Source organism: Festucalex cinctus, chromosome 1 (assembly GCF_051991245.1).
Source record: "Festucalex cinctus isolate MCC-2025b chromosome 1, RoL_Fcin_1.0, whole genome shotgun sequence".
NCBI classification, from domain to species: Eukaryota; Metazoa; Chordata; class Actinopteri; order Syngnathiformes; family Syngnathidae; genus Festucalex; species Festucalex cinctus.
Window position 1 is genome coordinate 47353665 of NC_135411.1, and position 12316 is coordinate 47365980.

The 12316-nt window shown below is 40.3% G+C and overlaps 1 protein-coding gene across 1 annotated transcript in view; it reads right to left on the reverse strand.

The window, feature by feature from the left end:
* Positions 1-2992: 2992 nt before the first annotated feature.
* nherf1b (NHERF family PDZ scaffold protein 1b) overlaps positions 2993-12316 on the reverse strand; it is a 34223-nt gene continuing 24899 nt past the window's right edge. Inside the window, exons 4-7 of the mRNA XM_077538810.1 lie at positions 10949-11102; positions 5238-5281; positions 4137-4247; positions 2993-4023 (exon numbers count right to left, since the gene is read on the reverse strand). Coding sequence (XP_077394936.1) covers positions 3886-4023; positions 4137-4247; positions 5238-5281; positions 10949-11102 — 447 coding nt within the window. The 3' untranslated portion in view covers positions 2993-3885. The remainder of the gene's footprint in view (positions 4024-4136; positions 4248-5237; positions 5282-10948; positions 11103-12316) is intronic.

A 12316-nucleotide genomic window follows, 5' to 3' on the forward strand; every position in this document is an offset into this window, starting at 1 on the left:
TTTCCCGTTCACCGGATGACGCTTTCTGGGCAAACTGCATCGAAGTATGATGCCACATTGATCCAAAGAAGCCACATGTCATATGGCTTTTTATCTGAATCGTTTCCTCGTCAAGCCACCAGCTTCTCCGGACTTCCGCGTTCACCGTGGGCAAACGTATTCACGCCCACCGATCAAAGACGGGCAAAGAGCGTTGCCAATCGCCATGTAGGTAAGCACGAACTTGGTAGCATGCTAAATTTCACAACTTCAAGATGACTTTTTCACTGTGTATCTATCAGCCCACGTCATGTGATGCCTATACTATCTATTGCCTCGTGTATTATACTGTATAGCAGTGCACGATAAGTACTGGTCGGGTCAGTTCAAAGTTGAATATTTACTTGAAATGCATCTTTTCACAAAACCGTCTATCTCCGCTATTATGGTCAAAACAGGATTTTCTGTGAACCTGCCTCTCTTCTACTGCTGACTACTCAGGAATGACAAATGTTTTTTTTCTGATGAAAGATGAGGGTTTACGCTTTCATGTTTATATAACCATAGAACACAATATTCTGTAGGCCGTCAAAAATGGGTTCAAATCTTGTAAAATGGCTGGCCCTGAGCAGTTGGCGGGGCTGCAAATGGCTGGCATTCAGTGAGTTAAATTGTAGAATGAATTTGTGCAGCATTGACGCGACATGCTAATGGCGAATTATCAGATGGTTAGCTGACGGCGGGATAACGACTATAAATTAACGGTGATATTCACACAGCTGCTGGGCAGAAGCCAAAGTGCTGAAAAGAGCAGCCAGGTAAACATCGTCAGTGCTGTTTGGCATCCTTAGCAGCGGCTTATGGAAATCGTGACAGACAGACGTGACAGTGGACTTCCAGGAAATGAAACAGCAAAAAAAAATATCTTAAAAATAAAAAGCACATGCTAAATCAACTCCACTGCTGAAAAATACCAGTAATTGAGAGTAGAAAGAAAGTCACGGCTTCAGAGATCAGAAAAAATAGTTAGCAGAACAGACGGTCCAGTTCCTCCAGTGCCAATTGACAACACTTTCTATTAATAGTGAGGACTGTCCTTGGGTATTTTTACAAAAGGAGCTGTGGGTTGTGTACTGTGGAGACAGAAAGGGGGACGAGGCTTTCTAGGAGAAGACGACAAGGAGCCTCACACTGTGTGTGGATACTACTTGTACATCACACGTCACTCTCCATCCTTCTGAGTATTCTTCTTGTCACTTCTTCCATGAAAGTCTGCTTCAGGCAGTCATTTTCTCCACTGCGCACACGCACACTGACCTATTTTTAGCACACTGTGATGTTTGAAGGTAGATCCGGGTTGACCCTTAGTCTCACCCGAGCTTCAGCCCTTACAAGGTCCCCTAGGGTGGACACGGTTGCCAGGCGACCTGCCGTGTTTGCGACTCAGCTGCGGATATCCAGCACTTGACCTGCACCTGCCCTTCATCATCTTCATCATCCCCATCGCCCATCCTCCTCCATTTGTTCCGCGTATCACGTCATGTGTTGGGGCTGTGAAAGCACACGGATGGAGAGCTTCTTCTTATTTTGTTGTGAGCAAACAGTCAGCTTAATTCGGCTACATTTCATTACAGTGCTAATCTTTCCTCGCGATGCAATTTTCTGTCTTTATGAGACGTTTAAGGGCACCCGTGAAATCTCGAGTCCCCAGGCTGCTTGTGTTTGCTAAATAGTAAATCTGCTCCTGAGCCTAACAAATTTTATCAAAAAAAATAAAAAGTAAATGGTGACAATAATGCTCATTATGATGCTAACTTATTGTTGACACCATCGGAAACTATTCATTTATATTAATTTATATCTTATTTAGTGGTAGTGAGTGCCATGTGTTGACGGCAGCTACAAGGAGAGCTGAGGAGCAGGAAGGTCGCGGCGGTTAGTACAAGACAGCTGCTGGAGACACGAGGGCCGCAGAAGGACCCCTCTAGTGGACAAAGACGTGAAACCATCAAATCTCAAGACACATTTTGCTTGTGGTGAATGAAAGGGGCTCTTTCTGTCCCTGAAGCTGTGACGCAATAGGTTGATATGTAGTTTACATTTTACATTATGGAATTATTTTAGACTTTTTTTTTTTTTTAATTCCAAGAAACATAATTGGGTTATTTACAGTCAGCCATTGTTTGCATTCGCAATCCTTTATATACTGTATATACTTTCTAATACGAAAACAAATTTCTGTACTTTCTACATGTCATGGGCGAGCCACTTCCACACAAATTGGATGAAGAACAAAAAGTGGTTTATGTCTATCGTAGAGTGAGAACAACAAGTCAAGATATTTCCTGTTTTTTTTTTTTGTGCGTGTGCAAATAATTATAAGTATATTTTGAAAATATTCACAACATGTATTCTTATTTTATTGCAAAGCCATATGAAATTTCTTAACAAAAATAAGAAAAGATTTTAGCATCATGGCCAAATTTCAAACTGGTCAATACGTCCTCCAATGGCCTAAGTTAGCAACAACAACTTATTTATTATTTATTTATTATTATTTTTGACTTTACGTTGTAGGCTTGTAGTTTTTTTTTTTTCATTCTCAGAGAAAATTCTGTTTTTAATCTGGTTTCTTCCAAAATGTGCAAGTTAAGCACAAAGAAAGTAAAGTACACTTACATACCTGTAGGGGGAGCCCATGAGTAAATAATTCAATAAACATTACTAAGGTGTGAATTAATGCAGTGAATAATAAATTGCAGAACTGGCCTACTCATATCGTGAGCTGTTACTTTTTTTTTTAAACACTTGTATGATAGTTACGCATATTAAAATGTTGAAAAACTGTGCTGAAGTTATAATATTGATACTTTGATACTATAGAAATTGCTTGACGCATTTCATTGATGAAAAAAATCTAGAATGCTTTTAATGTTTCCTGACTAGTGATCTCAAGACATTTATTGCAAGAGAAAATGTTATTGTATATCTAGCCATGTAAATGAGCATGACATTGATAAGATATTGCTTTATTACAACAGACTCTTGACTCACTGCTTACACAGGCTGGCTTGTACAACAGCTTCACACCAGCTCGTCATTCATTTGGAAAAATAATCACAATACTGGACAAAAGCGCACAATCTAAAGAAGAGCAAACATTCTTTAAGACCATTTCGAACTAACTCCAAATATCACTAGAAATGAATGAAAATTTTACAATGCAAGCAAATAAGACATGTTGAAAACTTGAAGAGTCTTAAGTCGAGTCATGTCAATCACAGACTAAAAGATGCGAGGATTTCGCTCATCTGACTTTCATTTTGGAGTTGATTCTATCAAAAATGTAAAAATATACATGGTATATGATATATACACACACATTAGAATAGAAGCCCCTTTGAAATCATTCCTGTTTTAAAGCTATCAGTGCACGTTTTTACCAGTTAAAAACCCATTTTTGAAGGACAGCAATGGCATTCACCCTATTTTTTCCCTAATACAGTATCTCATAAAATTGTGCTAACAAGGAATCAAATGTGCTGTTATTAGAAGCATATATCAACACAAATATTATTGTTAACAAGAGTACAGGAATACATTTTAAGACGTTTGATCCACTCTGACTGATTACCTGATAAACTAAATGATACAAATAAACTGATTGTCAGGTGAGTGGGTGTAGCAGCAGGCAGGCACGCACGCACACATATTTAACAGTCCAGTTGTCGTTGATGGTTAGTAGTAAATTACAATTAGATAATTTGTGGAATATCTTTTCATGAATAGTAATGAAGGGACTAATAGAACTTTGAAAAAGGGTCTTTCTGACGATTGTGGGAATCACTGCAACACAAATAGTGTTGTTGTTGTAGTAGTAATTGTGTGTCAGGTGATGTGAAGGCCCTATAGGTTGCTGAACAGTTCGTTTTTCTTGGTCCAGTCCATGGCCGGGGCTCGCTTATTGGAGCGTTTCTGATGGGCCAGCTCTTTCACCTGCTGCAGGCTCATATTCAGAGCTGGGATGGCCTCCGTCACCACACCCTGTAGGAGAGACGGACGAAGCGCAGTTTCGTGACAAATAAAACATATAACAACAACAACTGTTTAACCAGGTAAAATGTGATTGTGCCTACTGTAAATGCACTGTTCCGTACCTCAGGTGGAGTGCTTGTGGTTGGGGTTGTGAGTGAGGCGTTGGATGAGGTGTTGGATGGAGAAGGGCTGACCGACAGCTTGGAGTCCCTCTCAGCCCCTCTGCCGTTCACCTGGCAACGCAAAGGTTAACGTGACATCATCAATAAACAATAACAACCATTCAAACTTGCTTTCCAGGAAAATGGTGGAGTACCAAATCCCACCACAGGGAGGCAGCCTTGCGTTTGTGACAGCTTTCGGGGCTGCAAAGTGGCTGTTTAGTTTTTGTTTTTTGTTTTTTTTAAGTATAATAACTTTATTCAAACATGCATAAAAATAAGATGCTAAAAATATACAAGCTGACAAATGACTGTGCAAATGACAGCATAGAGAGGTGTGTGGAACTTACTAATTATTGTAATTTAAACCATCTGTGTGCTTGAATTGCAATTCATTAGGAGAAAAACATCACTAAAATTGATGAAAGTAGCCCGACATATGTTTCCTGTAAGCATTTAATGTTGACAAAGTCACATGTTTCCGCCCTTTTACGACACTCATTAGCCCAAACGAGCTGATGTGACGACTTTGGGAGGACTTTGCATTGTGGCAAAGAACAACAAGCCACTAAACATGAGCTTGTAAAACCTGTCCAACTCCAAGAATTTTTAACCCAAAGCACCACCCGACCCGTCGAAAGACTACAAAGTCCACCTGACACATGACCTTGTGCAACACCGCTGCACTTTTTAATCAGTGTGGGTTATGCAACAACGCTGCACATACAGTTCCTAACTGACAGGAAGGCTCCGTTTTACATATTTGGTTAATATGGTTGCACACTAGCACATTTAGTTTTCCATTGGCTTACTGAAGAATGTGCTGCAATATTTGTGTGGGATTTAACACGAACAATATTCCTATGACGTTAACATTACTTTTATGTGATGTAATTTTTGTGTGTTACTGTTAACCTTTATGGTTCCTCTCTAAAACTCGAAAGTGATTTTTAAGAGCATATCGGGTGGAGCCTTCTTTACTGTGTAGTCCACAGTATCAAAGCTCACACAAAAGGACCTTTGACCCCCTCCCAGATGCTCCATCATGCTAGCAAGTCTTACCTTCTCCTCCGTTCCTCCATTGACATCCGGCTCAGGTAATGGACCTGTAGGCATAAAAATACACATTATTGACACAATATTTACGAGACTGGGATACTTTCACTTCAGCTCGCTTGCCTTTAATAACACCAACAGCTACTCTATTACATTGCGCAGGTATCATCAATTATTCACATGTGGTTCATCTTCAATGTGATGTTTACTGCTTAACTAAAGTGAACCAAACGGCCTTCGAAATGTCTCACAACAGCGTTTTTCTGCCGTGGAGCTTGTATGTAAAAGTTCCCGTTGCAGCCATCTTACCTTCCATCCCCCAGCTCCCTTTACAATGAACTATTAGAGGATAATAATAGTGAGTCGTTCAGTATTAATCTGTGCCTTGAGTCCTCCCCGTCTAGCTACACTACATGTGCTGGATTAATATGTGCGTGCATGTGTGTGTGTGACTTGGCTCACAAAGAAGGCTCTCCAAGTCCTAGCGCAGGCTGAGAGGCCACTTGGAGTGAGCTCCTTGGAAACCAAACAATTGTGCAGGCTGGCCAGTGTGTGTGTTCGTGTGAGGGCAGTGGAGTTAAGAGTCAGCGTAGGCAGATGCCCTCTGAGTAGGTGGCGTGTGAAAAAACAGCCGGTTACCTGGGAAACGCCTGACTGGAATATCTTCCCCGCAGTGGGTTTGTACTTTTAATGAAAGAAGGGTAGCGTGGCCGTCATGGAAACACTCCAGAAGTTTATGAAACGTTTGCATGAGCGTTCAGTTGTGCTTCTCACTGGGAATGGAACGCGCCAACAAACAGCTCATCCATGTACATAATGATTATTACTTAAGGGGGCGTGATGATTAAAATGTGCAGTATCTCTTAAATAAATGTTTTCTCCGTTGAGTGCATTTCTTTCTTTTTCTCATGGGTTGCCATGCCAACAGCTGGCAGCACCATGACTACATGAGGAGTTTCTTGGAGCAGAGTTGCACTATTTGGACACACACTCGACTGTGCTAGGGCTCCCCCTTTGGGCTTTGGCAGGAACAGCTCAGCTGAAGTTCATTTAAAAAAAAAAAAAAAAAGTAAGTTTCACACTTCTGACCTCTTTGGATAAAAAGTAACAGCGCACATTAATATCCAACTTTTTAAACTCCAAAAGTGCAATGTTGGCACTTGTTTTAACATTATCAAGCACAAGGTGGTGGGGGGGTAGATGCAGGAAATCCAGTGACGGGAAGTAACAATTACTTAAAGCTACTATATGGAGGATTTCCCAAAAAAATATCTTAACAATAGCCTTTTTATTTGACCATTTATGACTGAAACATATTCTAATTAGTAGATCAACATCTTAGCTGTTCACAATGGGTACTCCGAGTCCTACAAGCCTCTGGCCAATATTATTTCGGAAGCGTCCGGTCCTAATCCTTCGAATTTCCCGCCCTCTGTCTGCGGGATGTGACGTCATGCGCGTCCTCGTCAGTTGTTTCCTGTCGCGCGAAGACGGAACTGGTACAGATTTTCACTGCCCCAGACACCCGCTGTTACTCGCAGAAGGCTGCTTAAAAAAAAAAATGAAAACAATGTCAAGTGCCACGAAAACAAAATAATAATCTAAACTTGATAGTGACCGTTCAAATCAGTTTTGGATTCTGCACCAAAAAATTAGAGATAAAACCTAAGAAACAAAAACTAGAGATAGACCATACTGATTATTAGTAGACTAGGAGGCCGATATTTATTTCCAGGGAAAATGAAAATATTGGCATCAATTTTTTTTAACATTTTACATTTACTGAACAACTTAAACTTGATTTTTTTTTCTATTTTTATATATATATATATATATATATATATATATATATATATATATATATATAACTTACTCACTAGACAGCTTTGTTTTAAAATCCTAACAAAAAGTTCAGGGACCTCTAAGGGTCATTAGCATGTTGTTGCATTAGAAAGTTAAAAATTTAAACAATAGCTCACTATTGTTTTCTACAGTGAATAAAGTTTTCAAAAACTTCAAAAGATATTTCTTTTCATTTTAATTTTAAACAAAAATAGAAGGCGCTGAGAGTTCCCAGGGTCCACAGAACCGCTTATAAAGTTAACTGAAAAGTTAAATAATTAATTCACTGAAGTTAACAAGTATGATTCTTAAAAAAATTGCTCCAGCTGATAATCACTCTATCCATCCCTATTAAAAACAACTGTCAGACCAGACAAAAGCTGTCCCCTGTCTTATACTTGGAACATTTGTTGTGCCCAAAAAATAAAAAATAAAAACAAACAAACAAACAAACACCAGCTTCTACTATTCAAACATTCTCTGTATAACAAAAAAAAAAAGCATGTCGTTTTTTGTTTCGTTATGTTAATATCAACACACTTTTTTTTGTAATGTTCTGTTGTGCTCATGTGGAACCTGCTGCCAGTTTAGTCCTGCTTATGGGGTCAGAATCTTGCTTGTAGCAGTGATTTGTGAGCGCTATGTAAGTCAGAGCTGTGCAAACTCGGTCCTCGAGGGCTGGAGTCCTGCAGGTTTTGGATATTTCCCTTCTCCAACACAGCTGATATATGATCAGATCATCAGCAAGCTCTGCATAAGCCTGATAACGATCCTGTTGATTAGAATCAGCTTGAAAAAAAACCTGCAGGACTTCGGCCCTTGAGGCCCACCCCTGATCTAAGTTAACCAAATTAAACTACTTTACATGTATTGAGTATTTTTTTTTTCCCATTGTGCCAAAATGATCAAAACTACAACACCGTATTAGCATCACGTATAGATATATATATTATCTGTGAAGGTGGGGGCAATATTACGAGAAAAAAAACGTTAAAATTTTCCACTTTAGAGAGTCGCAAATTTGCGAGGAAAAAAAACTTGTAAATTTAGAGTTTAGAAATTTGTGACTTTCTGAAGTGGCAGATTTGCGAGTTTATAAAGTGAAAGATTTGCAAGAAGAAATAACTCAGAAACCTACGAGAAACACACGTAGCGTAGCTATATTCTAATCATTTGAGGATTCATTGGTGGTTAATGGGACTGTTTATAAAATGAAAAGGCAGGATGGAGGCGGATTCATTCTTAATTTAAACTTTACTCGACATACATAGCAGCTAGCGCGACAACAATTCCTGATCCCCTATCAGCTGACTAGCACTAACCAATCAGAAGCTAGCATACTTTAGGTCAATGCAAGTTAATGGCGGAGAGCAGCAGATTCGACATACCAAAAAAATACCAAAATGTATGGATGTGTAAATAATAATTCTGGAAACATAAATGTACAAGTAAATATATATTTTAACAAATTAACTTAAATGCTTGATTCTCAGAGTGTGGACCTTCGCAAAGCAAGGCGTCTTTGTCGCTGGCCGTATACCCACTTTCTTAACTTGCAAATTTATGAGTTTTTTTTCTTGCAAATTTGCCACTTTCTAAAGTGGCAAATTTGCCATTTTAGAAAGTCACAAATTTGGCACTTTCTAAACTCGCAAGTTTGTAAGTTTTTTCTCACAAATTTTCCATTTTAGAAAGTCGCAAATTTGGCACTTTTTAAACTCACAAATTTACGATTTTTTTTTTCCACGCAAATTTGACACTTAAGAAAGTCTCAAATTTGCCACTTTCTAAACTCGCAAATTTACGAGTTTTTGTCTTGCAAATTTGACACTAGAAAGTCGCAAATTCGTCACTTACTAAACTCGCAAATTTACGAGTTTTTTTTCTCGCACATTTTTCACTTCAGCAAGTATTATAGAAGTATATTTAATCATGGTCCTAATAAGCCGTTGTACAAAACAGGTATTCAAATACAAATATATATTTTTTTTACTTTTGCACCGAAGTACTTAAAGGGACACTTTACTTATTGATCCATTTTTAGCAGCAAAAAGTTGCTACTTTTTCAATAATTAATTTGGTGACGTGATTATTTTTTTATGTACATTTAATAACTTTTAAACCATTGTTAAAATGAATCGAACGCCGGCATGTTTGTTACACGTGACTAAATAACCCGGATGTTTACGTCACTAGTGTGTAAACGCTACACTATGGAAGCACTATGCAACGCAGCCGTGCTTCTAGCGTCAAACCCGGAAGGATTAAACCTTATCGCTTCGAGCCAACACGACAAAATAACACTACCGAAGGAAAGTCTGCCTTGGATGTGAAAGTTGTGGCGCCAGATGGTCTTTTCGGGCACAAAATAAACTTTGACGAACGAGTGAATCAGGCGGGGGGTGAGTGGTGCTCGTGCGGGAGCTGCAGGAATGGACAATCCGCTAATGAATGTGTGCTGTCTGGAAATGAAAGAACTCGAGGATCGGTTCCTTGCGGACAATCTCAACTGCATCCTGGAACATCAGACATTCAACATGGCAATACTAAATAGACATTCTCAGGATAGCTTTGGTTGCGATGAAAGATGTGAAGAAGAAAAGTCTTGAAGGAGCCAATATCCAACAGGTAAAGTGACACACAGTACGAGCAATGCAAAACGTGTGGAACTGACGAAATATTTCAGGAAAAAGAAAAAATAGTAAAATTAAATGTATCGTCGTTACAGCACCCAACCTCCCCTAGCTGTTTTTTTTTTTTCTTTTTTGCGTAGCGTCCCACTGCGGTCAGGCCAGCCGCCACTCGAAAAGACGAAGTCAAGCCAGCCGCCCCAACGATTGTTAATACTGTGCATTACGGTAACGTGCCGACGTGCCCCTGCGTTGGCCACCTTCAAATGAATTATGAAATAAAACAGTCCGTGCAGTATAATAACGAATGCCCCCCCACCCCCGAAACATGCCTACCTTTCGCTTTACATTTGCTTCGCTTCTCCGAGATCTTTCAGTGGCCGTAGTAAGACCTCGATTTGTGCCGGCTGTTGTGAGAGTGAAGGCTCCGTGTTGCTAGCAGTTGCGGCTCCTCCATCGGCTTGATTATTTCCCACGTCTGGTTCTTTAAAGATACTCGGTACTGCGTTGGGCTTTAGTATTAGGCGTGTGGCGTACCCCATCTCAAATTGTAACATATATTCGAAGTCCTCATGCCTGAAATGTTCGCTGCGCGCACGCCTGCTTGTCCTTCGGGAGGTTGACAGCACTTAGCAAACAAACCATTGTCTACTCAAGTAGCTTTTTTTTTTTTTTTGGGGGGGGGGGTCTCGCGGGTTTTTCCTTGCCGACGCCTTGCAAAATTTTGCAATACAGTAAGGCATAACTGACGTTTGTGTCTTCCTCGTTGTTATGTCTGCGTGAACTACTGTTCCCCAAGCGAGTATACACACTAGTGACGTCACCACTTGGGGGCGTTGCAACACGGAAGTACTTCTATGTTGAAAAAAGTTAAATAAATCAATATAGGAGTGTATTCTTCAGCTCTTATGCATGTTTCGTAGCTATACTAACTATTTACTGCCAATCAAGCCATACATGTAAAATTAAAGGAGCCTTCCTTTAAGTAATTTGAGCTCTACTGAATTACTCTGAGGAAATCACTGTGCTGGATGAATGAAGCAAGAGGAAGAACGAGCGAGTGCGACAGTAGCTTTGAGAAGCCCCCAGGAGGCATAGTCCTGTTTTTTTTGTTTTTGTTTTTTTTTTTTTTTACTGCCTTCAACTTACTGACAATAAATGGAACACTAAAAGATAAACGCAGTCACTTCGTAAAACAGCAAGTGCCTTCGGAGTGATGATGCAATTCCGTGTGTTTCGCCTCACCGGTCAGGTGGTCCGAGGTGGGGAGCACTCGGCACCTCTTGAAGAAGGCGTCCGTGTCGGGGTCAACCACGAGCAGGCGGGCCTCGTCCCCTCCGGCTTTAATGGTCGCCACCACTTCGGAGTGCGTTTTGCCCTCCACCGATACACCGTTCACCTGTGGAACACACAAAACAAAAATAAAAATATAGCCAGGATTTTTTTTTTTTTGTTCCCCCACACAGGATTTCTTTGTCAATATTATCATTTTGTCTGCTTGAGGTCAGGAAATCCTGAGTCTGAGCACAAATGCATGCACACAGGCCTAACTTTCTAGTCGGGATGAAATCATCATGGGAAAACATGTGAGAAATGTCTCAGAGTGTGTGAAATGACGTCATCGGGTGGGCCGGCTTGTCTAAGCCAGTCCCGCAGAGGAAGCTGGACAATAGCAGCCCGGCCAGTAATAGCAGCAACAATGGCGGTGCGCTACCCTCAAAGCCCACTCCTCAGTGGGTGGTGAGGCCGTCTGGGGACCCTCAGGGGTGGGGGACTGGAAGCCCCTCACTCACCACACCATGTTCAATTCATGCAACCTCCCTATCCTCATCCTTTTATACAGCCACTTTATTTGACTCCATTGTTTACTTTCTGCACTTCTTCTTTAACTTATTTCTACACTTGAAATGCAATGGTTTGATAAAGGGTGAGTCCATCCATTCATTATCGATCCCACTTGCTTCCATTCAATGAGCTGGAGTCAACCTAATCAAAAACAAACAATATACTGTCGAAAATGGATGGATTTAAAATGTAGTGTCATTCCCTGAAACTAGAATACAAGTCTTCATTGATTGATTTGAGTTCCAGCCTCCAAGCCAAATCCTGAGATGTGAATATTGTAATACCTCCCCAGTACAGACTGAGGTGGTCATACATAGCTCACACTCTTTATGATGCTGATTATTCCTCGTTTAGACAATTACACTGCAGGGGATTTAAGACCTCACAGAGTGACTATTAGCTCACATTCCTCTTTAGTGAACACTCACTAAACTTTAAAACACGATTGGTACACTTTGGTACCAGCAAGGGATTTGTGTGACTCATTGAGTGGCATTGTGGCAGTGCCTTAAAAAGTCTGTAGGGTTTATGGTATGTTGGCTTTGTTGTTTCTCCTCATTTGTGGAAGTCGGTTTACTTCCTATTTGTTCGTCACTCACTTCCAGTTAATTCATGTGTATTTAGGACTAAAGTGGTTAATGTTAGTACAATTACTAAATTGGGAACACTTTTAGAAATACGTGTAAAGGTAACGTGGACGGCCATATTTTGCACTCATGCCAGGGAACATTTGGGAGGGTAGCGCAAGTGCAAAGACAAATTTAAAGT